We start from the raw sequence: 24,587 nt of genomic DNA on the forward strand, positions 1-24,587 counted from the left end.
TGGTGGCTCTTGAACAGGATATTAACAGAGCTTCCATTATCAATAAAATTCGTGCCACATCGTAATTGGAAACGGTGGCTGTCACCACCAAGGCATCATTATGAGGAGCCACAACGCCTCGGAGGTCATCCGGTCCAAAACTGATGACAGGATCCTGGGGTAAGTTCGCACTCCTCGATATTTCAAAATTCTCCAACCTCCTCCCATGCGCCTTCCGCGCTCGCCCGGAATCCCCATCAGTAGCACCCCCCGAGATCATATGAATCATTCCTCTTGTGGGGTGGTTATCTCCATCTGCTCTCCTCCTCGGTTCGACAGGTTCCCGAGGAGCATCCTGACCCCGCCCTTCTCTTCTCAGCTCTTCGATCCTTTGATGTATCCATGGAGGGCCTCGACCCCGCCTAGAAGATGGGCGAGATCTCAGTTCATTCCTGGACGAGGATCCTTCTTGTCTACCCTGTGGCGGAGGTCGAGCATTGCTCTCAACCCTCTGCGACTTCTCCCCTCTCTCCCCGGCTCCCTCACCTCCATCACCTTATCCCGACTCCTATTCATAGGAACATGTGATGAGAATTGTCCTCTACCTTTGGTTCTGTCCTCATCTCTTTCCCCTGCACCCCTCTTCTTTCCACCCCTCTCGGCTCCCTCCACCCTACTTCCTCCGGGCCGGTTTTCCATCCTCCTGTATCGTTGAGCATCCTCCAAGTTTACATATTTCTCCGCCCGAGCTAACAAGTCATCATAGCTCGACGGAGCTTCTTGACCAGCGATTTGAAGAATTCTCCCCCCCTCAGCCCTTGGGTAAAGGCGCTTATCATGATGTCCGGGGTAGCCGCTGGTATTTCTAGTGCTGCAGTGTTGAAGCGCTGGACAAAGTCCCGCAATGTTTCAGCCTCTTGTTGTTTCATCACAAATAGACTCAAATAGTTCTTTTGATGCCTCTTGCTGCTGGCAAATCGGTGCAAGAAGGCTGCAGAGAAATCCTCGAACGACCGTATGGAGTTGGGCTGCAGGGTATTAAACCATTGCTGGGCTGACCTCACCAACGTGCCCAGAAACACCCTGCACCTGACTCCGTCCGAATATTGGTGCAACAGAGCCGCATTCTCAAATCTCCCCAAGTGTTCCTCAGGGTCTGTATGTCCGTCATAATCTCCAACGTTTGATTGTCGGAAATTCGGAGGGAGCCCTTCCTCCAAGATGGCTAGTGAAAAAGGGCTTCCTCTCTTGGGTACCGGCGCCCTGCTTCCCACCTGCTCCCTCAATCTCTGTATCTCCTTCCACATCTCCCCCATCTCACTAATTTCTCCACTCTGAGGTGGTTGCGTCTCTTCAACCCTGCTCTGGTGGACTTCAACATTTTCCTCACGCTCCTGACGATGGGCCCGTTCCCCAGCACTCATAGACTCTTGGTTCCTCCTCATGGCCTCATCTACTGTACGGGCGATGAATTGGCCCAACTGTTCCAAGGTCAAGTTTCCCACGTTCTCATTAGGAAGGGTTTGCTCAACCCTCGTTTCGTGACGGGGCTGCTCAGTTCTTGTCTCTTGACGAGGTTGTTCCTGCCTCGCCTCAACATGAGACGGTTCGGGTCCCCTCTGAGGACGTGATGACGCTGAGTTAACTCTTCTGCTTCCTCTCTTGCCTACCATCTCTACGTCTCAACTCAGATTGTTCCCACAGACGGCGCCAAGTGATACTCACGGGAAATTTAGGGTCCGCTCCCAGCAAGTGTCACTAATCCAGACGCGGGTTTGGAAATTACCCTGAGCCTAAAATAACAAAGAAGATCGTTAAGAGGGGGCCAGGAGGGTGTCCTGGCGTAGCCCCTCCGACGCTCAAGTCAGTGACTGAGGATATATGGGGGGAGCAGCTAAGGGTGCTGCTGAAAACAATATAGTGAATGAATAAACTGAACACCCAAACCAGGTATTCTTCTATAAATACCAGGTTTGGGTGTTCAGTTTATTCATTCACTATATTGTTTTCAGCAGCACCCTTAGCTGCTCCCCCCATATATCCTCAGTCACTGACTTGAGCGTCGGAGGGGCTACGCCAGGACACCCTCCTGGCCCCCTCTTAACGATCTTCTTTGTTATTTCAGGCTCAGGGTAATTTCCAAACCCGCGTCTGGATTAGTGACACTTGCTGGGAGCGGACCCTAAATTTCCCGTGAGTATCAGTAGAGAAGATGGTGGTTGCTGAAATTTGTTTCTCCCATGGCCTCCATGGCTGTAGTATGTAAAAAGGAGAAAGAAGATGGAAGGAGGCGCTCCTTCCAATGGGCTACAATTTTTTTGGCCCGAACATTTTTTAAGTTGGGCCCAAAAATTAAAAAAAAAATTAAAATAAATCTGAGTGACTGATTTATGAAATGACAATTGATTTAATATTGGCCCAGTTTTGAATTGGGCCAGCACGTATTTAAATCTAGACCAGTTTCGAACTGGCCCAACATATTTAAATATAGCCCAGTTTCGAACTAGGTCATCACAGATTTAAATCAAAATTTTTTAATCTGGTCCAATTCACCATGAAATAATTAAAAAAAAATTATTTTTGGATTTGTATGACAAATCTTGTTTTTTTAAAATGTTTAGCCCAATTTTAACTTAATTTATTAAAAATAAGTTTTAATTTGTTGAATGTAAAATATTGATTTTATAATTTGATTTATAGAATTAATTTGAAATTAAATAAAATTGTTTATTTGATTTTTTAATTTTATTTTTCAATAAAAATGTGGTTAGAAGGACACGATTGAAAATTACAACTTTCAACAATATCTCACTCTCAATTTTATGCCGCTCATCATGTTTAAATTTGATTTAAATGTGGGTATTTTATATGTCTTGAATCATGTTTAAATTAGATTTAAATTTCATGATGTTCATTATATTGCACATATCATTTAATAAAGACCAATAAGATTGGACCTTTTATAATTAAATCATAAGATGTTTTAATTAAATAATTAAAAGTTTGAAAAACTTTAATTATTTTATAATAATGACTGGGAGAAGAATATATGACAATAAATTCTACAACCTCCACTATTAACAAAAGCAACAAAGCAACGTGAGGTTTAAATGACGCATAGGACGTCCTCCCTAAGAAAGGTTTTCATTTAAATCAAAATTCAAGGCTTAGTTTCTGAAAGGATCATATTTTTTAGTATGATTTATAATTTACCTACCCTAAGACGGAAATTATGGATTGTAATTTAAAATCCAAAATAGTGGGTCACACTCATAAGGATGCAACTGAATATTTTAAATGCATCTAGGTTGAATTAAAAGGTAATTAATAATAAAATTGAAGATATGGGATATCTTAGTGTTTTATTTATTAATAGAGATAGTCTCGATTTAATCGTCATTTAATTCGTCCGACCCTAAGGCGGCTTATAAAATGTGAGATTAAATTTCCTTGGAATTGGTAGAATAAATAATAATGTGTCTTGCATCATTTTTATGATTCCTAAATTGATTAGTTGACTATGATATTTGTTCATTTTATTAAATGTCGTTTTGTACATTAATTTCAGTAATCATGTCTACTGGTCCTGTTCTTGCTTTACTTAATGAAAGGTTGATTGGTGAAAATTTTTTGAAATGGAAGAGTAACATTAACATTGCCCTCGTCTGTGACCTCAAATTTGTATTAACGGAGGAGTGTCCTCCCGAGCCCCCTTTGAATGCTGCTCGTAGTGTACGAGAAATATATGATCGATGGATTGCGGCAAACAATAAAGCCAAGGGCTACATGTTAGCCGGAACGAACGATGTGCTTAGACTTAAGCACGAGCATGTAGAGAATGCTTATGAGATAATGAATTCTCTGCAAGCTATGTTTGGTTAGCAATCTAGTCAATCTAAGCATGAGGCCATTAAGAATGCCATGAATGCTAAGATGAAGAAAGGCCAATCAGTTGGAGCGCATGTTTTGAACATGGTTAACTACTTCACAGAAGCTGAGACTCAAGGTGTGACCATAGATGATGGCACACAAGTGAGCATAATTTAGGAATCATTGCCCCCGACTTTCCTGCAATTCAAAAGCAACTATGTCATGAACAAGCTTAATTATAACATGACACAATTGCTCAACGAGTTGCAAACCTTTGAGGCCATTTCCATTGGAAAAGTCCAAGAAGGTTAGGCAAATGTTGTCAAGGTTAAGTCACCTTCCTCCAAAGCTAGTTTGAAAAGGAAAAATAAGGGGAAAGGAAAGGGAGCTCCTAAAAAGCAAAAGAATTGGAATGGTTCCAATGGCAAAAAGAAGGGTGTAGTAGCCCGAATTCCAAATTGGGTAATTAACGGAGTAATGGTGATTAAGAAGGTTTAATGTGTAATTTTGACCGAGTCATGACCGGACGGACCGAAGATGGTTCGGAAGCACAGAAGCGTTCGGACGATCCGAAGTGAGTTCGGTGGATCCGATCATTAGGTGTCAAGAGTTGATCGACACGTGGGAGTTCGGACGTTCCGAAGTGTAGTTCGTTGAATCCGATCATGAGGTGTCAAGAGCAGCTGGACACGTGCATGTTCGGACGGTCCGAAGTGTATGATCGGAGGATCCGATCATGAGCTGTCAAGAGCCAATGGACACGTAGCGTTCGGACGTTCCGAAGTGTTGTTCGGAGGATCCGAACATGGCCTATAAATAGTGCTCGAATTCCTCATTTTGGTATTGCCATTTCTTGAGATTGAGTCTTTAGTGAGAGATTTGGAAGGTTCCAGGGTTAAGTTGTTGGTCGAGCGATAGCCAGGAGCTGCCAGGAGTGGTAGCGTAGCGACGTCTGAGTTTCAAGGCAATCGACATCAAAGGGCTGTCGACGGACGAAGGTAAACCCTAAACCTTTGGTAGTACTAGGGAGTACTGGTTTTGCTAGTCGAGCATGGTAGTATTGATTGAGTATGCTTTTGATGCGTAGGCTTGTGCTAGACCTGATTAGCGGTGTTGCGTAAGGCTAGGCTTGCTGTGATAGAGGTACGAAAGTACTATCCGAGATATCCTGGTTGAGTATACATTCATATATGTGTTGCATGATTATGTGGTGCATTGATATATGTCATATGATGCATGCTATTATGTCACGTTTATTACTGCACGTTGCATTTCATGTTGAGCCGTATCTTCTTCGAGATAGCCTTTACTGTTGAGCTGTATCTCTTTCGAGATAAGCTATATCTTGGGGCCGCTCAGCCCTGTCTTGTGGACGCATGGACACCGAGAGTACACAGTGGCCGACGGGTCGGGAGGGCTTCGGTGGTCCGGGACATTTTAGGTCCACGTCTGTCTTGTAGTGGATGCAGTGACCCAGAGGTGTACCGCGCGGCACTATCCACTTGGCGCCTCTAGACTGAGCATTTTGAGATCCTTTGTGATTCCTGTTTCTTGACTACCCTGGTATCATGATCATAGCATGTGCATTTCATATAGGTCTGTATACTCATACTTTTGTACTGGGCGTTCTTATCGCTCACGTCCTCGGTTTTGTTTATTCTTGGACACCCCATTCCCACGGGGCAGGCCTCAGGTTGGACAGCTCAGGAGGAGCAGGAGGAGGACGTTGAGTAGCTGGTTGGTTTAGTTTATCGGTATTGTTTTGATTCGATATGGTTGTATTGGGTATTTTATTTTGAGTAATTCTAGACTTCGATTGGGTTGTATAACCATTATTTTGTTGACTATTTTCCGCTGTTATCTCTGATTATTGTTAATTAGGTTAATTGCATGCTTAGTTCTTGCCTAGTAGGTGATTCTGGAACGGGTCACTACATTTATGGTATCAGAGCATGCGTACGATTTTGGGATATAGATTCTGTTTTGGGATTTTTCGTGGACCAGTTTACCATTTCCCCTATTCTATCTTGTAGCGATGGCTGACCACTTTGGTGATGAGAGTAGTCAGGGGAGTGTAGGTCGTTGGGGTGATCAGGACGATAGTAGGCGTCATCGTGAACATCGTCATCGTCGGGATGGTCCTAGGCGTTTTGATTTGCATCGTTTTATTCAGATGGGGCCTAAGCCTTTAGTTGGTGGTGAGACTCCCGATGATGCTGAGGATTGGTTAGAGCGCATGGAGAGTTGTTTCGTTTTGTTCATTCTCTAAGCCTGATTTCGAGGACGAAATCGTTTTAAGGGGGGAAGAATGTAGTAGCCCGAATTCCAAATTGGGTAATTAACGGAGTAATGGTGATTAAGAAGGTTTAATGTGTAATTTTGACCGAGTCATGACCGGACGGACCGAAGATGGTTCGGAAGCACAGAAGCGTTCGGACGATCCGAAGTGAGTTCGGTGGATCCGATCATTAGGTGTCAAGAGTTGATCGACACGTGGGAGTTCGGACGTTCCGAAGTGTAGTTCGTTGAATCCGATCATGAGGTGTCAAGAGCAGCTGGACACGTGCATGTTCGGACGGTCCGAAGTGTATGATCGGAGGATCCGATCATGAGCTGTCAAGAGCCAATGGACACGTAGCGTTCGGACGTTCCGAAGTGTTGTTCGGAGGATCCGAACATGGCCTATAAATAGTGCTCGAATTCCTCATTTTGGTATTGCCATTTCTTGAGATTGAGTCTTTAGTGAGAGATTTGGAAGGTTCCAGGGTTAAGTTGTTGGTCGAGCGATAGCCAGGAGCTGCCAGGAGTGGTAGCGTAGCGACGTCTGAGTTTCAAGGCAATCGACATCAAAGGGCTGTCGACGGACGAAGGTAAACCCTAAACCTTTGGTAGTACTAGGGAGTACTGGTTTTGCTAGTCGAGCATGGTAGTATTGATTGAGTATGCTTTTGATGCGTAGGCTTGTGCTAGACCTGATTAGCGGTGTTGCGTAAGGCTAGGCTTGCTGTGATAGAGGTACGAAAGTACTATCCGAGATATCCTGGTTGAGTATACATTCATATATGTGTTGCATGATTATGTGGTGCATTGATATATGTCATATGATGCATGCTATTATGTCACGTTTATTACTGCACGTTGCATTTCATGTTGAGCCGTATCTTCTTCGAGATAGCCTTTACTGTTGAGCTGTATCTCTTTCGAGATAAGCTATATCTTGGGGCCGCTCAGCCCTGTCTTGTGGACGCATGGACACCGAGAGTACACAGTGGCCGACGGGTCGGGAGGGCTTCGGTGGTCCGGGACATTTTAGGTCCACTTCTGTCTTGTAGTGGATGCAGTGACCCAGAGGTGTACCGCGCGGCACTATCCACTTGGCGCCTCTAGACTGAGCATTTTGAGATCCTTTGTGATTCCTGTTTCTTGACTACCCTGGTATCATGATCATAGCATGTGCATTTCATATAGGTCTGTATACTCATACTTTTGTACTGGGCGTTCTTATCGCTCACGTCCTCGGTTTGTTTATTCTTGGACACCCCATTCCCACGGGGCAGGCCTCAGGTTGGACAGCTCAGGAGGAGCAGGAGGAGGACGTTGAGTAGCTGGTTGGTTTAGTTTATCGGTATTGTTTTGATTCGATATGGTTGTATTGGGTATTTTATTTTGAGTTATTCTAGACTTCGATTGGGTTGTATAACCATTATTTTGTTGACTATTTTCCGCTGTTATCTCTGATTATTGTTAATTAGGTTAATTGCATGCTTAGTTCTTGCCTAGTAGGTGATTCTGGAACGGGTCACTACAAAGGGTGACACTGCAAAGCCCAAAGGAAAATGTTTTCACTGTGGGATCGATGGTCATTGGAAAAGAAACTGCCCCAAGTATCTCGCTGACCTAAAAGAAAAGAAGAAAGGTAAATATGATTTACTTGCTCTAGAATCTTGTTTAGTAACCATTGATTCTTCTATATGGATAGTTGATTCGGGCGCTACTAATCATGTTTGTTGTTCTTTGCAGCTACTTAGTTCTTATGAAGAGCTTGCTGATGGGTCCTTCACGATGAGAGTTGGCAATGGTGCAGTAGTTTCGGCAAGAGCAGTGGGAGTTATTAAACTTAGATTTAATGATAGACATTTGGTCTTGAACAATGTTTATTTTATTCCTAGTTTTCGTAGAAATTTGATTTCTGTTTCCAAGTTGCATGAACAATTTTATTCGCTTTCTTTTGATAATAATGAGATTGTTATTTTGAGAAATGGTCGTATGATTTGTACTTCTTCAATCAAAAATGGACTATATATTCTAAGACCAAATGAACAACCACTGCTTAATGTCGAAATGCTTAAAGTAGAACATCCCAAACTTAAAAAGCAAAAAGTTTTTCATGAAGATAAAACATATCTGTGGCACCTAAGGTTGGGGCATATATCCTTAGAAATATTAAACAAACTTGTAAAGGATGGTCCTTTAAGAGAGCTAAGAGTTGGCACTCTTATTGTTTGTGAATCTAGTTTAGAAGGAAAAATGACTAAGAGACCTTTCTCTGCAAAGGGCAATAGGGCCAAGTAGGGGTGAGCAAGATTTCGGTTAAACCGAATTAACCGACCGAACCGAGCCAATTCGGAAATTCGGTTCGGTTATTTCGGAAATTCGGTTTCCAAATTAAAAAATTCGGTTATATCGGTTAATTCGGTTCGGTTACGGTTTTCAAAATTTTTAAATCGGTTAACCGAATTAACCGATATAATAAATATTATTATTTAATAATTTTTTTTACTTATCAATTTTTATAAATAATTTAATTTTTAATTTTAAAATCGATATAGTATGTATTAATTGTGTTCAAATAAAACTTATATATTTGTGATGTGTGTGATTTTATGTTTTTATGCATTTGTGTAAATTATAATGTTAAAAAAAATTACATATATAATTAAAATTAAATCACAAATTTTTTTCTAAACTAATCGGTTAATTCGGTCACCGACCGAATTAACCGATTTTAATTCGGTTCGGTTTTCATCGGTTATGAAAATTAATTCGGTCGGTTCGGTTATGGATAAATATTTCGGTTCGGTTCGGTTATGGTTAATTCGGTTCGGTCGATAACCGAATTAACCGAATACTCACCCCTAGGGCCAAGGAACCACTAGAGCTTATACATAGTCATGTATGTGGTCCTATGATTACACAAGCTAGAGGTGGTTATGAGTATTTTGTCACTTTTATTGATGATTACTTAAGGTATGGATATATTTATCTAATGCGTAGAAAATCCGAGACTTTTGGAAAGTTCAAAGAATTTCATGCGGAAGCCGAAAGGCAACTAGTTAAATCTTTAAATTGTCTTCGATCAGATCGAGGCGGCGAGTATCTTGATACCGAGTTCAAAGATTATTTGCTAGAGCATGGTATTTTATACCAACTCACTGCACCTGGTACACCTCAGCAAAATGGTGTTGCTGAAAGGAGAAATCGCAGTTTTCTTGATATGGTGGGATCAATGATGAGCTACTCATCACTGCCAATCTCGTTTTGCGGTTATGTAATAGAGACAGCCACTTACATTCTGAATGCAGTGCCATCGAAGTCAATCCTTAAAACACCTCAAGAGTTGTGGAATGGGAGAAACCTAGTTTATCTCATTTTCTCATATGGGGATGCCCAGCACATGTTCTGGAAGGAAAGACTGGAAAATTGCATCCACGTTCAAAAGTGTGTTTGTTCGTGGGATACGCCAAGGGAACGAGAGGAGGTTGGTTTTATGATCCTCAAGATAATAAGGTAATTGTATCGACAAATGCCATCTTTCTTGAAGATGATTATATGACTAACTTCAAATCTCGAAGTAAGACAGTACTCGAGGAGTTACTCAATGATGAGATCATTCAAAGTCCAACTAAAGTTATTAAGGAAACCATTAATGATACCATTGAACCAAGTCAAGATATCATACCACCTCGACGTAGAGGGAGGGTAGTTAAACCACCCCTCTGCTATCGTCAAGATGAAGAGGCAAATGTTGTTGTCACCGATGGAGTGGAAGATGATCCATTGTCATTTCAACATGCAATGGAAGATCCTGACAAAGAAAGGTGGCTTGAGGCTATGAACCAAGAGATGCAGTCGATGTACTTTAATTCTGTCTGGATTCTTGTAGATACACCTGAAGAGGTTAGACCTATTGGGTGTAAATGGATCCATAAGAAAAAGAGAGGTGTAGATGGAAAAGTAGAGACTTTCAAAGCAAGATTGGTTGCAAAGGGTTATACCCAAAGAGAGGGAGTCGATTATGAAGAGACTTTCTCGCCTGTGGCCATGCTTAAATCTATATGCATTTTACTTTCAATTGCTGCTCATTTTGACTATGAGATATGGCAGATGGATGTCAAGACGGCCTTTCTGAATGGTCATCTAGACGAGGAAATCTACATGAAGCAACTAGAGGCTTTTATAGTCCAAGGCCAAGAGCAAAAGGTTTGCAAATTGCCTAGATCCATTTATGGACTAAAGCAAGTCTCGAGATCATGGAACCATAGATTTGATGAAACAATCAAATCTTATGGCTTTGATCAAAGTATTGATGAGCCTTGTGTATACAAGCACATCAAAGATGGAAAAGTGGTATTCATAGTGCTTTACGTAGATGACATTCTTCTTATTGGGAATAATGTTGAAAAATTTTCTACAGTAAAAGGGTGGCTAGCCAAGCAATTCCAAATGAAAGATTTGGGAGAAGCAAATTATATTCTTGGAATTCGAATCGTTGGAGATCGTAAGAACAAATTGTTGGCATTGTCTCAAGCTACTTATATTGATAAGATGTTATTACGTTATAGAATGCAAGATTCCAAAAAAGGTTATCTACCAACCCGACATGGAATCGTCCTCTCTAAGGAGCAGTGTCCTAAGACACCGCAAGAAGTCGAGGGCATGAGATGTGTTCCCTATGCCTCTGCAGTGGGCAGCCTTATGTACGCAATGATGTGCACTAGGCCAGACATATGTTATGCTGTGGGGATAGTCAGTCGTTTTCAGTCAAATCCTGGTTTGGGTCATTGGATATCGGTAAAGAATATTCTCAAGTATCTTCGAAGAACGAGAAATTATATGCTTGTCTATTCAGGTGGGGACCTTAAAATAGACAGTTACACTGATTCTGACTTTCAATCAGATAGAGATACTCGAAAATCGACGTCTGGATCAATGTTTACTCTTGGTGGCGGATTTATCCATATGTAATGATTATATCAATGGACTGCTCAATTTTGTAGAGTAAGATATTTCATAATGAAGAAGAGTGCAATTCCATATTTTTAGTGGAGTAATTATGAAATTAATAAATTAGATAAATTAATTAAAGAGTTTAATTATTTATATAATTTATTGGAGCTTCTAATTATGAGTCCATGGTCTCCGATACGCCTTTCAAATTAATGACGGATTAAAAATGCAATTTAGAAATCATGTATGGAAAAATGTTTCCATAACTCCAAAAATTTGGAGATAAATATAATTGATAATGAGATATTCATTATATTAAATAATAATTATGAGATAATTATATATTTGGATTATTATGGTAATATCTAAAAGTTGATTATAATATCTTTAATTTATTGTGAATAAATTATAGATATTATTTGCTATCTAAAAATAAGTTAGAATAAGATTCCAATTTATTTTGATAAGATCCTAGAAATCTTATTTAATATCTTTAATTTATTATGAATAAAATTTAGATATTATATCTAAATAAGTTAGAGTAAGATTCTAATTTATCTTGATAATATCCTAGAAATCATATTTAATATCTTTAATTTATTGTGAATAAAATTTAGATATTATTTAACATTTAAATAAGTTAGAATGAGATTCTAATTTATTTTTTATAAGATTTTAGAATCTTATGACCTTTTAAAATAGTTTTAAAATACATAAGATATTATTATTCAAACCAAATAAAATCTTGGCCTATCCTAGATGTGATGGCCGATTTTTTGGAGTCCAAATTGGGATAAGATTTGGACTCTTGGTTTTGAATTAATTTAAATAGGATTTTAGGCGTCTCTAACGGAACAACTCATTCTCTACTTTTTTCATGAGTTAAAAATAGAGTAGAGAATAAAATAAAAGTTTTGATTTCTAGCTTTTGTGTTTTTGAGTGTCCACACACTACCGTCGATAGGAAGGATCGTGCTGAAAGGCCGTGGTTTCTACGCATTCGCGAAAAAAAAAAAACTACAAGAGGTTACTTTTCTAGTAATTTTTTTTAAAATTCATAGTTAATTTATATTCATATGTACTATGAAATTATGTAATCGCTTCCGCTGTGTTTCAGATTTGATCGAAAATAAATTTTTTTTTGGTCGGAATTGTTCCGGAGGCCATATATTTTCTAACAAATGGTATCAGAGCCAAGTTTTTCATATGAATATAAATTAAATTAATTTAAATTTTATAAGGGTGAGATTTATTGTTGAAATGCGTAAATTAAATTAAAAAGAGAGAGAGAGAGAGATAATTGGCTAATCAAAAGATGAAAACAATGGAAATTCAAATTAAAATGGTCAAAACAATGGAAATAACCGCGGGTGAAAACCTCGCCCAGCACCAGCCCCGATCCGGTGCACCGGACTTCAGCTTAATTCCGTTCTCGTTCACTTTATTCCCTCCGCTGCCGACCGCCAGATCGCCCGCCACCTCCAGCTGGTGCCTCTTAGTATACCAAAACATAATCTTGAACTTCACTCTGGTAACCAACCGGACCCCGAAGTTCACAGTCGACCCATTCGAAACCGCTTCGATCGCCGCCTCCCACGGCACCCCAGTAGCCTGCACCAACGCTACGCGAGTAGCTTTCTTCTTGTGACCCTGGTAGAACGCCTCCACCGTGTAATTAGCTATAGAGGAACTCGAGTCCTTCACGCCGTACAAGAACGTCAGGCTAATGTTGTTGTAGCGCACGCCTTTGTATTTCATCCGATTGGCGAGCTGGAGTTGGAAGGAAATGGAGTGGTTGTAGGTGGAATTAGTGGTTCTGTTGAGGGCAGGGACGTAAAATTTCTCGATGGAGCAGGTGGGGTTGGAGGTGCGCAGGCTGAGCCACATGAAGAGAGCGGTGAGGCCGGAGGTGAATATGAAGCTGCAGCAGCACCGGCAGCATCCGCCGGTGTCGCTCTCCGCCATGCCGGAGGGATGTTTGATTGGGGAGGGGGTGGAGAATTTCGCGTGGCACTCCCTTTTTTCTGAAGAAAAGTTGCGTGATTATTTTTATTTTTACCATGGGACAATGATACACGTGCTTGTACGGATAAAGTTCCATTCCCCGCCCATTTTCAATCAAAAAATATATAGTATAGTAGGTATATATATTTGTACATAATTCTTTTTAAATCCGGCTGGACTCAAACCCAACCCATATTGTCAAATTTTCATTTATTTTTTGAAGGAGAAACGAAAAATTTATACTTTAATTATGTTAGAATTAGCTACATCAATCAACCAAAATAAGTGCAAACCATCAACCGAACACGAAAATGAAGGTTGAGACAAAGCGTAGTCTATGTTCACAATCTACTAAGATTATCAATACTCCTAATCTAGTAGAGTCAAAATATTTGAGACAAGCAATGCTTGATGTTACATCTTGAACATCAATTAAAGAATCAGAGAACACCCAAACACCACTAAAATTAACATGCACTACTAGTTGCAAGGTTCTAAAATTTGCTAGGCGCTTAGTCAGGCGCTAAACCAGCTCCTAGGCCGCCTAGGCGGAGACTAGGCGCCGCTAATCAGATTCTACGGTATCAACATAATAAATAACATACTACAACTCAACACAACAACATCAAATTTAAAATGCGTTTAAAATATTCCCTACATAATCTATTGTGTCATCTCAATAAAATAAGAAAGAATTCAGATTTCTTCCAAACTTCATATTTATATGTAGGAAGCCTTAATTTAATGATTACACTACTAATTGAATATCACAAATTTAATCCAATTATTTTTCTCTGAAATTTTCAACAACTTGTTTTTCATCGGACTCAAAATCAATATCATCATTGTGATCATCTTCTTCTTCTTTGATCCTCGTGAAGTTCTCTAACCTAGAGCTTATTCGAGGTTGTATATTTTCATTTGCCCCAGTTGCTTCATCAACTATTTACCAAGTGAGTTCTGAACTTGGTTCAACTTCATTTTCTTCCCCACCATCCACAATCCAACCTTGTGCATTTGAAACATCTTTTTCAAGAAGGACGTCAACATTTCTTTCTTTTTCTTTTTTTTCCTTGTTAAACAATCAATCATTAAATTGGACAAATACTAGATTGTTCAACCTATTGACATCCAACTATTTATTTTCTTTGTATGAATCTAAAAGAAAACCGAGAAAGTAATTAGTATAGTTAGTAATATGAACAGACACTTTTAAAAATAATACAATAATTTAATTAAAGTTTAAGTTTACTCCTTCAAATGCACTCCAATTTTACCATGTACATGGATCAAATGTATCGCTATTTTTTTCACATGCTTTTGCAGCCGATGTTTCCTAAATAACCCAGTCTTATCTCTATATTTTGAAAATTCCTTATTAATAATTATATCTTGCATTTCAAACTCATCGGCATGCATTCAAAAATCCTTGTTGCGACTTCGCCATAAAGAGCAATAGAACTATCTTTGTAGTAAAAGTAGGGATTTAACAAAAAGGTTGTGGTATACAATGATGTATCAAGTCTATCTTTCATTTTTGACTCAATAATCACTATGAATGTGTAAGGCTCGTTTATGATTATTGTGATCTGGTATGATTGTTGATAATTGAGATGTGTTTATAGACGGAACGGATCAGACCGGGATAGCCGAACAAAGCTTTGAAATTATGGGCGAGGAGGAGCCCTCGCGCATATGCGCGACCCTGCCGGGCGCATATGCGCGAGGTAGGCAGAGCATTGTGCGCACATGCGCGGTTTGAAAGACGTGCACATGCGCGAGGAGGACAGTAGCTAAGATGCAATAACAGAACATTGCGCGCACATGCGCGGCTAGATGCACGCATCTGCGCGAGTGTTTGTGCACCGAGACAGTAGGTCTCGCGCATATGCGCGGCGATGGTGCGCGCATATGCACGATCTGCCGAGACTCGAAGGTCTCGCGCATATGCGCCGACGGGGGTCGCGCATATGCGCGAGACGTGCAGTATGCACATTGAGCCACCTAGACTTCTCATGCAACGTGTGTGTGTGTGTGTGTGTGTGTGTGTATATATATATATCTATATATATAAGCTCTCATTCAGGATGGAAAAAGGAAGGAAAAACGAGAAACCGAGGCCAACTTCAAGTTCTTGATTTTAGATATGAATTGTGCAAGATCCGTCCGTCCGAATTTGAATCCGACTACAGTACTGAGTTTCTATTGACGAGATCTTAAAATATTTGATATGGACATATTTGACTTCGAGACTGAGACTTCGTCAGACCGAGAAGAGAAATGTATAAGTCAATGTGGTATCGGGAGAACGACTCGAGTATGATATACTTGAGTTTCCCTAAATCACATACTTATTGTTATTGTGTGTATTGATTTGAATTGATATGCTTGTTCTATTGATTTATATAAAACATGTATTAGACGAGTATTAGACGAGTGATCTTGTGACATAAGTGTCGGATAGTGATGGAATCGTTACTGGCACATTACACATTGTCACAGGATAGTGATTTGGCGAAAGTGCTAAAGTCTGGGACGGATAGGTCAAGACACTGGATGTTCGGTTATATCGAAGTGGATAGAATTGGAGTTTCTTCTATTACTGATATTCGATATGGAATACCAACGTCTGGAAACCGGGATCCCTAGACTATTATACTGATATGTACATTAGATTGAAACCATTATGTTCCGCAATTTTTTTAAAAAAATTAGACCCTGTTTATTATAATTGATTAAATTGTCCCAATAATGATTAAGAACATGATTAGCGTCCCAGTCCCCACAGATTGACTGATTATTTGATTCGACATTGTTCAAGGCCACCTTAATATCTTCTTTAGCACGAAGAAGCTCCTATATAGAAACCACATGGATAGCTTTCTATTTTCGTCAACCAATCGAAGAACTCTTACCAAAGGAGCAAATATTTTCAAACAAAGCGTCACACAATTCCAAAAACTCATGCTCAAACAAAGCTTCACACCATTCTAAAAACTCATGTTATCACATTAGAGTAAGCCAATTTCCCTTTGTTTATCTTTGACCACTTACAGTTCTCTCACATATCACTTGTAAACATGACCCTTAAACTAGATGTTTTCTGAATCAAACTTTGCACTATGAGGAAGTTTGATGCAAACATTGTAACTCCTGGTCGGACAATGTCTTTTTCTTCGTAAAACTTCTCATCAATGACAAATTCTTATGGTGAGCATAAATGAAAATTGTAAATGACTTGGCTTGGTCGATAACTTTTTTATATCTTGGAAGCTTGCCAATACTTTCAATCATGATATTTACAGTATGAGTTGCACATGAAATTCAAAAAATCATATGCCGTTTTTCTTTCATCAATTTAGCCACAACCATATTGTTTGTGGCATGGTCTGTTACAATGTGAACAACATTCTGAGCTCCTACTTGTTCAACACACTTGTCAACATACTCAAGAATAAGTCCAGCTGTATGTGCTTCGTCTGAAGACTCCTTAGACTCTAAAAATACAGTACCCTCATTGCAATTAACACTCAAATTTAATATGCTTCTTTTTTTCTATCACTCCATGCATCTGTCAAAATCGAGCACCCATTCTTCGCACATTCTTCTGCGTTCTTCTTCAACGGTTTCTTTGTTATTTCAACTTCAGCTTTCAAAAGTGGCTCTCTAAGTTGATATTGAATTGGAGGCTTGAACTCTGGTCTAAATTGACCTATTGCCTCCATTAGTTGCTTGAAGCTATCATTATCAAGGGCATTGAATGTGATTCCATTTTCATAAGCTCATCTTCCGACATATTGTTGTACTTGTTGAGTTATCTCTTTGAAAAGAGCCTCATTTATTATTTTTTTGGCGAAGCACTTTGCTCCCACTTGAACTTACATTTTCTGGAGCAATCATCGATGCATATCTATCCATGGGGCCAAGTAGATGAGGTTTTTAATTCCATCTACCCCTTCAATTTTAGAATATTCTTCTTCGTCTAAAGAAATATTCACCTTTGCTCTACAAATTTCTTCTTCCATTAATTTGTTTTTCGTTTTGTTCCTCCCTTCTAAAATAGCCAGTTTGCACTTATTACGATCTTCTTGAGATGTGTTTCGACAACCAGATACATTTCTAAGTATATTTCCAATGTGCTACTTGATCTTATACACTCCACCAGACATCATATTCCCACACAACTTATATTTAACTTTGTCGAGGTTCTTAGGATCAATCAACATACCAAACTCCTATCCGATGTCATTTGAATTTCTCTTAAGAATCCCAGATTCAAGCTGAGTGACGGAAGCATTCGACAATGTCTTGCTTGTCATTGTTTGTGGGGACCCGGACGCTAATTCGATCCTTAATCATCTTTGAGACTGATTAATAAATTATAATAAACAGGGTCTAACTTTTTTTTAACATACACGGTTACATGCGGAACTTAATGGCATTCATATATTATAAATAAAAGTATAAATTAAGGTACGAGTCCTGTACATCATACATTTATTCAAACTAGGGTTTATCAACTAAACATCAAGTGTCCAAACCCTATTTCTACTCCAAGTCCGTAGTCTTCACTCTAATCACGATCTCTCTTCATCTCCTTGACCCTGGACCTGTCCCACATGTTGTCATGCACACATAAAAACAAGACAACAGCCGGATAACTCCGGTGAGAATTATATTCCCAGTATAAATCAACGAAACATGCATTTCATATAACAGATATAAAGGCATGAAGCATATATTCATGTCATGTATCGCAATCAGAAACATGAATCAATATCAAACTATAAATCATACTCTGGACATGTACCACAATCGGGAACACGAACTAGTAATACTATATCAATTCCTAAGAACATAATCCATATAGAACTATCAATCAGACTCGTGACTCCATATCTAAGACTAGACTCATTCCTAGTCTAGGGATCCCGGTTTCCATACGTTGGAATTCCATATCGATCATCAGTAATAGAAGAAACTCCAATTCTATCCACACCGATATGATATCGATCACCAGTAATAGAAGAAACTCCAATCCTATCCACATTGATAGCCAATCGTCCGGTGACCTATACGTGATAGACTTTGGCACTTTCGCCAATTCACTATCTTGTGACATCGTGCAATGTGCCCGTGACGATCCCACCACTATCAGGCACTTCTGTCACAAGATCACTCATCTAATACTCGTCTAATATATGTTTCCTATCAATCAATAGAACAAGCATATCAAATTAAATCAATGCATATAATAACAGTAAGTATGTGATTTAGGAAAACTCAAGTATATCCTACTTGAGTCGATCTCCCAATACCACATTGACTTATACCTTTGTCTTCTCGATCTGACGAAGTCGAAGTCTCGAAGTCAAATCTGTCCATATCAAATCTGAAATGACAATATCGAATAGACTGTATAAAAATACAGCTCAATTCAATACTTGCTCTGATCAATACCCGAATCAAAACATAATCTGATCAATGTCAACGATATGACGATATAATCTCAATCAATACTGATTCTGATCAATATCAACCTACTGATGTTTCGACGGCATAACAATAAAGTCTCAGTAGCCCCGTCAATCTCACATCACAAATATAATAACACGGCTCATAATCAATATCAGTACAACTCAAAATCTTAACAATAACAGATCATAATCTCAACTCTGTATAATCTCGCAATATCAGTAATACATTATCAGTATATACAAATCAATAACTCATCTGATACCAGCTCTGAATAGTATCGAATGTACTGTATCAATATAAAACTCAAATCAATATTGGATAAAATCAGAACCTAATCAAATTCGATTTCAACGGCATAACGGTACCATATAAATATACTCAACAATATAAATCAACATATATCAATTCCTGTAACTCATACTTGATAACAATACAAATCTGATATCAATTCTCAGTCTAATCACTCTGAAAATCATAACAATTCCATACGGTCTTTGTTCTTTGATCCGGTTTCAATTATACGATGTTTGATATCGTAAGAACAACATATATGTCTTCTATCTGATTCTGGCAATACCATAATTTCAAATTTTATCAAAACGTAATAAAACTTACGTCTTGTTGTAGCCTGCGTCGATAGGAACTCGGTGCTGAAGTCAGATTGAAAATCAAACGAGCGGATCAAAATATAAAAGCGTAAGGATTTCTGGCAAACTTCCTCGACCCTTTTCTCGTTTCTTATGAATTCTGAAACAATTCATGATATATACATATATATACATCTTCGAGCATTCCAAGACCAAGTGGCTTATTTTCCTTCTGCATGTCGCGCGCATAAGCGCGCCTAAGCCCCGCGCATATGCGCCGGAAGTTCTATCCGGTACTTGCTACTGGAGTGATCGCGCATATGCGCGCACTGACATCGCGCATATGCGCGAGACCTACTGTCTCCGCACATTATCCCTCGCGCATATGCGCGCCTCCATCCGACGCATATGCGCCAACTTCTCTGCCATGCTCGCGCATGTACGCGCATTCAAGCCGCGCATGTGTGCGAGTACACACCCTTGCACATACATACGCGTCTTTTCTCACCTTTCCCGATCCACTCCGTTCCGTCTATAATCACATCAATTAATCAAGAAATCATTCCAGATTAATCTCAGATTACTGTAAGCAAAATCTCGGGCATTACATTGTTACTCTCTAAATCTGTTTGATCCCAAGAAGCAAAATAAAGAGAAAAAACAATGCATTAAGAGCCATAATATATTAAGAGCCATATATTAGTACTGCATAATTAATTCTGCCCCAACATCCACCAAGTTTTTTTTAGATGATGGATATGAGAAACACATATAGAGAATTAGTATGAGATTCTACATAGTACATACACACAGGAATAATAGGCAAGAAAACCCACAAGTTACCACCGACACCAGAGATGAAATTTAGAAACAATGATTTAGAAATGAATAGAATAAGTTAATGTTTAAACTTAGCCTATTCAAAGATAGCATCAAGGGAAGGAAAATGCGAGAATGAAAATACCAATGATAAATAATTGAATATAATAATTTAAGGTTTAAACTTAACTTAGTCGAGAAAAAATGGGAAAGAAAATACCAATGCTAATAACTTATATGCTTTTCTTCAAATACCGAGGACTTTCACACTCACCTAAAATGAGGAGATTGATATAATGATAAATCAGAGGAAGTTGTTTAATAAAATAGTACCAGAACAGTGATGAAAATTCTTCAAATCTGTTTCATGTACTTGAGGTAGCAAAGGCAGATATATCAAGAAATGCAAGAAACCGAAAGAAAAAAGAGACAGAAGAAAGACATCGATGATGTTCCACAAGACGGGAGATGTAAATATTTCCCATCAGGCTTCTCGATTTCTTTTGTGATGAGTTAGATCTAGGGCAGCCTCTTTTTTACTTTTAATTTTTTAATCGGGCTTTAAAATATTAAAACCCCAAACATTTTTTTTTCAAAACAAATCAAACCTATGTAAGGATGTCCAGGCCGGCCTAGACCAGCCCTAGGCGCGCCCAAGAGCCCCAGGTGCCTAGGCTGGCCGCCTAGCACCTCATCGGTATGGTAGGTCGCCACATTTTAGAACATTGACTAGTCGCATACCAAAATAAATAGTTGAAGTCTCTGCTTACGCCCCTGATCTTGGGTGAGAGATACCCACACCAGCAGCAGCGCATATAATACCAAATTGTTCTCGAATCACCGCACCAAAAACATAATTACCAAGGAGACGAGACAAGCATACATTGCGAGCTTTCCTAAATCGATCAAAATAGGAAATGACCCAATTTAGCTTAATTGCTTTGTTGGGAATCGGACAATGGTGATTCACTTTACAAAGCTCTTTCCAGTCGGCCCAAACAATTCAGTAATAGTAAATCGGTCCTTCAAGATAGAAATAATTACAACGATTTACAGAAGAACAATTTACAAGATAGTTTTCTCACAATATTCCAACGTATACAGATCTATCATGTACTTTTTTACACAAAATTTATTGTGTTTATTTTCTCACCAATTAAATATACGGAATGATATTTCTGAATATAAATTTAGCAGTCGATAGTAGACCGACGCTTTTAACTTGTCCAAAATGCCGACGACTCTTTTTAATTAATGTATTATCAAGTTGGAGGCGGCGAGTGGATTCATAATTGGTCAAAATAACTAGTGGGAAATATTTATAATAATTAGTTTTTTTAAAAAAAATTTAATAATATATAATTATTTAATGACAATTATCCAATATTTAATTTATTATTTAAAATCGCAAAAACTTGTGTGAGACGTCTCTTATTTGGGTCATCTATGGAAAAATATTATTTTTTATGTTAAGCGTATTACTTTTTACTGTGAATATCAGTAAGATTGATCTGTCTCATAGATAAAAATTTGTGAGATCGTCTAACAAAAAACCTACTCATTTAAAATATGGTTAATCAAGCCATGTAACACAAACACAAAAGAATATTAAAAGTGATGTCATAAATGATAAGAAGTGAATAAAAAATAAGACAAAAACTTGTGTGAGACGGTCTCACGGGTATTATTTGTGAGACGGATCTTTTATTTGGGTCACACATGAAAAAGTATCACTTTTTATGCTAAGAGTATTACTTTTTATTGTGAATATGGGTAGGGTTGACCCGTCTCACAGATTATGATCCGTGAGACGGTCTCACATGAGACTCACTCATAAAATAAACATTGATGGTATCACGCGGAAGGCTGTTTTGTAGCATTATCCTCCACTCAAAGAAAAGAACAAACGGTGCCGTTGCCGTGTAGGTTCGGTGCACCACACCTCACAATTGACACGCGTCGTTAACTAATTGGACACTGGCTTCCATTCTTGGCCTTTATATACGGCCCCCTCTTTTCCTTATTCTCATCTCAAACGCAAAGGCTCTCTTCGATACTCTCAATCGCGAGGCTTCTCTACCAATCGTTCAGCTTTCGATTTTAAGGTAGCGCTTCCGTTTTTGTGTTTTAAATGATTTTTGGTTGATGAATTTAGATCTATCTGTTCTGCGGTCTATTTTGTGTTGATTCGAAGGGTGACTTCTAGGGTTAGGCGTTGATTTTTTTTTTAAAGTGGAGGTTTTGATTGATTTTGTATGGTTTGTTCTTGAACCGATAAAAATTTCTTATTTTATTTTGTATTGACGTTCGATTTACGTTTATGTCGCTCGATTAGGTCTTCTCTTCGTCGGGTACCTGATATATGTTATCGTTATGTTCCGTGTTTGTTGATTTTTGGATTTGTAAGTCATATCTCCTGCAGATTCAGCGCCAGATTGTTTTTGGTGTCAAGTGATCGTTACTTTTTCTTATCGGATTTGTGTCGAAAGTTATTTATAGTCTTATACTCGTTTACAATTGATCCATCTGTTTTAATCTTTACGTAAATTATATTAATTCGATATAGGTTTAAATCATGACGAATTGGTCATGTTATCCTGATTTTTTAAGCCGTTTTTTATTTGTTTACAGATGCAGATCTTTGTGAAGACCCTCACCGGCAAGACAATCACCCTTGAGGTGGAAAGTTCCGACACCATCGACAACGTCAAAGCGAAGATCCAGGACAAGGAAGGAATTCCCCCAGACCAGCAGAGATTGATCTTCGCTGGAAAACAGCTCGAGGACGGACGCACCCTAGCCGACTATAACATCCAGAAAGAGTCCACCCTACACTTGGTGCTCCGTCTCCGTGGTGGCATGCAAATATTTGTCAAGACCCTCACCGGCAAGACCATAACTCTTGAGGTTGAGAGCTCCGACACCATTGACAATGTCAAAGCTAAAATCCAGGACAAGGAGGGAATCCCCCCAGACCAACAAAGGCTCATCTTCGCCGGAAAGCAGCTGGAGGACGGCCGAACTTTGGCTGACTATAACATTCAGAAGGAATCTACCCTTCACTTGGTTCTCAGGCTCCGTGGTGGTATGCAGATTTTCGTCAAGACACTTACAGGGAAGACAATCACTCTTGAAGTTGAAAGCTCCGACACCATTGACAACGTGAAAGCTAAAATTCAGGACAAGGAGGGAATCCCACCAGACCAGCAGAGGCTGATCTTCGCTGGAAAGCAGCTGGAGGACGGCCGGACATTGGCTGACTACAACATTCAGAAGGAATCGACCCTTCATTTGGTTCTAAGGCTCCGTGGTGGCATGCAGATTTTTGTCAAGACGCTTACCGGGAAGACCATCACTCTTGAGGTTGAGAGCTCCGACACTATTGACAACGTGAAAGCTAAAATTCAGGACAAGGAGGGAATTCCACCAGACCAACAGAGGCTGATCTTCGCTGGTAAGCAGCTGGAAGATGGCCGCACACTGGCAGATTACAACATCCAGAAGGAATCAACTTTGCACTTGGTTCTTAGGTTGAGGGGAGGGATGCAAATCTTTGTGAAAACTTTGACCGGTAAAACTATTACTTTGGAGGTGGAGAGCTCAGACACAATAGACAATGTAAAGGCAAAGATTCAAGACAAGGAGGGTATTCCACCAGACCAGCAAAGGTTGATCTTTGCTGGAAAGCAGCTTGAGGATGGAAGGACACTTGCAGACTACAACATTCAGAAGGAGTCCACCCTTCATCTCGTCCTCCGTCTCCGTGGCGGTTTCTAAGTGGTCCTGCTTTAATTTGTACTGATTGTGGAGTTTCACCTGGCTTCTCATTTTATTTCAGGAAATATGTCTCGTGCTGTGTTTGATGATCAATAGATTTTTTTTTAATGTTTCTGGCGTCTTGTTGAATGTTGAAACAATCACTTGGATTTCGTCCGTTTATCGATAAAACGTTATGTTTTTAGTCTACACATGATGTGGTTATTCCAACCCGTGTTGTAACTGTATGGTGTTGATTTCCTATGCTGATGTATTAGATTCTTGTGGATTTTCTCGCTTAATCCGTAGCCAATTTATCCACGCAAATTGCACAAGAGTCAAAAGATGACGACCAAGTTAATTCAATAAATGCTACAGAAGCTAAAACATGGGCTGAACAATTTGCTACTCTTGAGGGGATCGTGTAGCAGATCCACATTACCAGCGGCCGACCGAGAAGGGGTGCACAAGGAGATAATCGATATCTTGCTCTGACCACGGTAATCTTATCGTGTGAGCTCCTGGATAATTGTTTAACTCGAAGATGTCAGTGTGCGGAAGGGGGAATTGAGAGGGAAGATGAGATTGAGACTTACGAAAAGAAGTCATCCAGCAGCAGAAAAGTAGGCAGAACGGGTAGAGCCAACCCGTCATAACCCAACAAAAGTTTTGGAAATACAAAACAAGAGCTCAAACAATGTGAATCCTAAGACAAATGCCAAATTAGCATGTGTCATTTATATGTTCCAGTTTTCACATTTAAAGGAAAATGAGTTAAAATGGAACATGATAGAAATTACTAGGCTCTTATGTATAGAATTAAAGCTCTCATCCCCTGGGATTGGACACCAGGCAGAGGTTACTACG

General features: G+C 39.3%; 2 protein-coding genes and 1 long non-coding RNA gene across 3 annotated transcripts in view; 1 reads left to right on the forward strand and 2 right to left on the reverse strand.

Moving 5' to 3' along the window:
* Positions 1 to 21,801, reverse strand: part of LOC140805316 (uncharacterized) — an 85,636-nt gene extending 63,835 nt beyond the window's left edge. The window contains exon 1 of the long non-coding RNA XR_012112305.1: positions 21,682 to 21,801. This is a non-coding gene — a long non-coding RNA (uncharacterized lncRNA). The remainder of the gene's footprint in view (positions 1 to 21,681) is intronic.
* On the reverse strand, positions 12,409 to 13,153 carry LOC140804854 (protein NDR1-like). The gene has a single exon (XM_073161006.1). The coding sequence runs from the start codon at positions 13,039 to 13,041 to the stop codon at positions 12,409 to 12,411; it is 633 nt and encodes a 210-aa protein (XP_073017107.1). The 5' UTR covers positions 13,042 to 13,153.
* A 111-nt stretch (positions 21,802 to 21,912) lies between the features above and the next one.
* On the forward strand, positions 21,913 to 24,022 carry LOC140805315 (polyubiquitin). The gene is made up of 2 exons (XM_073161582.1): positions 21,913 to 22,069; positions 22,596 to 24,022. Exon 2 carries the CDS (start codon positions 22,596 to 22,598, stop codon positions 23,739 to 23,741), a length of 1,146 nt encoding a protein of 381 aa, XP_073017683.1. The 5' UTR covers positions 21,913 to 22,069; the 3' UTR covers positions 23,742 to 24,022.
* The last annotated feature ends 565 nt before the right edge of the window (positions 24,023 to 24,587 follow it).

Source organism: Primulina eburnea, chromosome 11, assembly GCF_022965805.1.
Source record: "Primulina eburnea isolate SZY01 chromosome 11, ASM2296580v1, whole genome shotgun sequence".
NCBI classification, from domain to species: Eukaryota; Viridiplantae; Streptophyta; class Magnoliopsida; order Lamiales; family Gesneriaceae; genus Primulina; species Primulina eburnea.

Excerpts from the sequence above, each read along its gene's own strand:
- LOC140804854 (XM_073161006.1), bottom strand. The coding sequence starts at position 13,041 with ATGGCGGAGAGCGACACCGGCGGATGCTGCCGGTGCTGCTGCAGCTTC.
- LOC140805315 (XM_073161582.1), top strand. The coding sequence starts at position 22,596 with ATGCAGATCTTTGTGAAGACCCTCACCGGCAAGACAATCACCCTTGAG.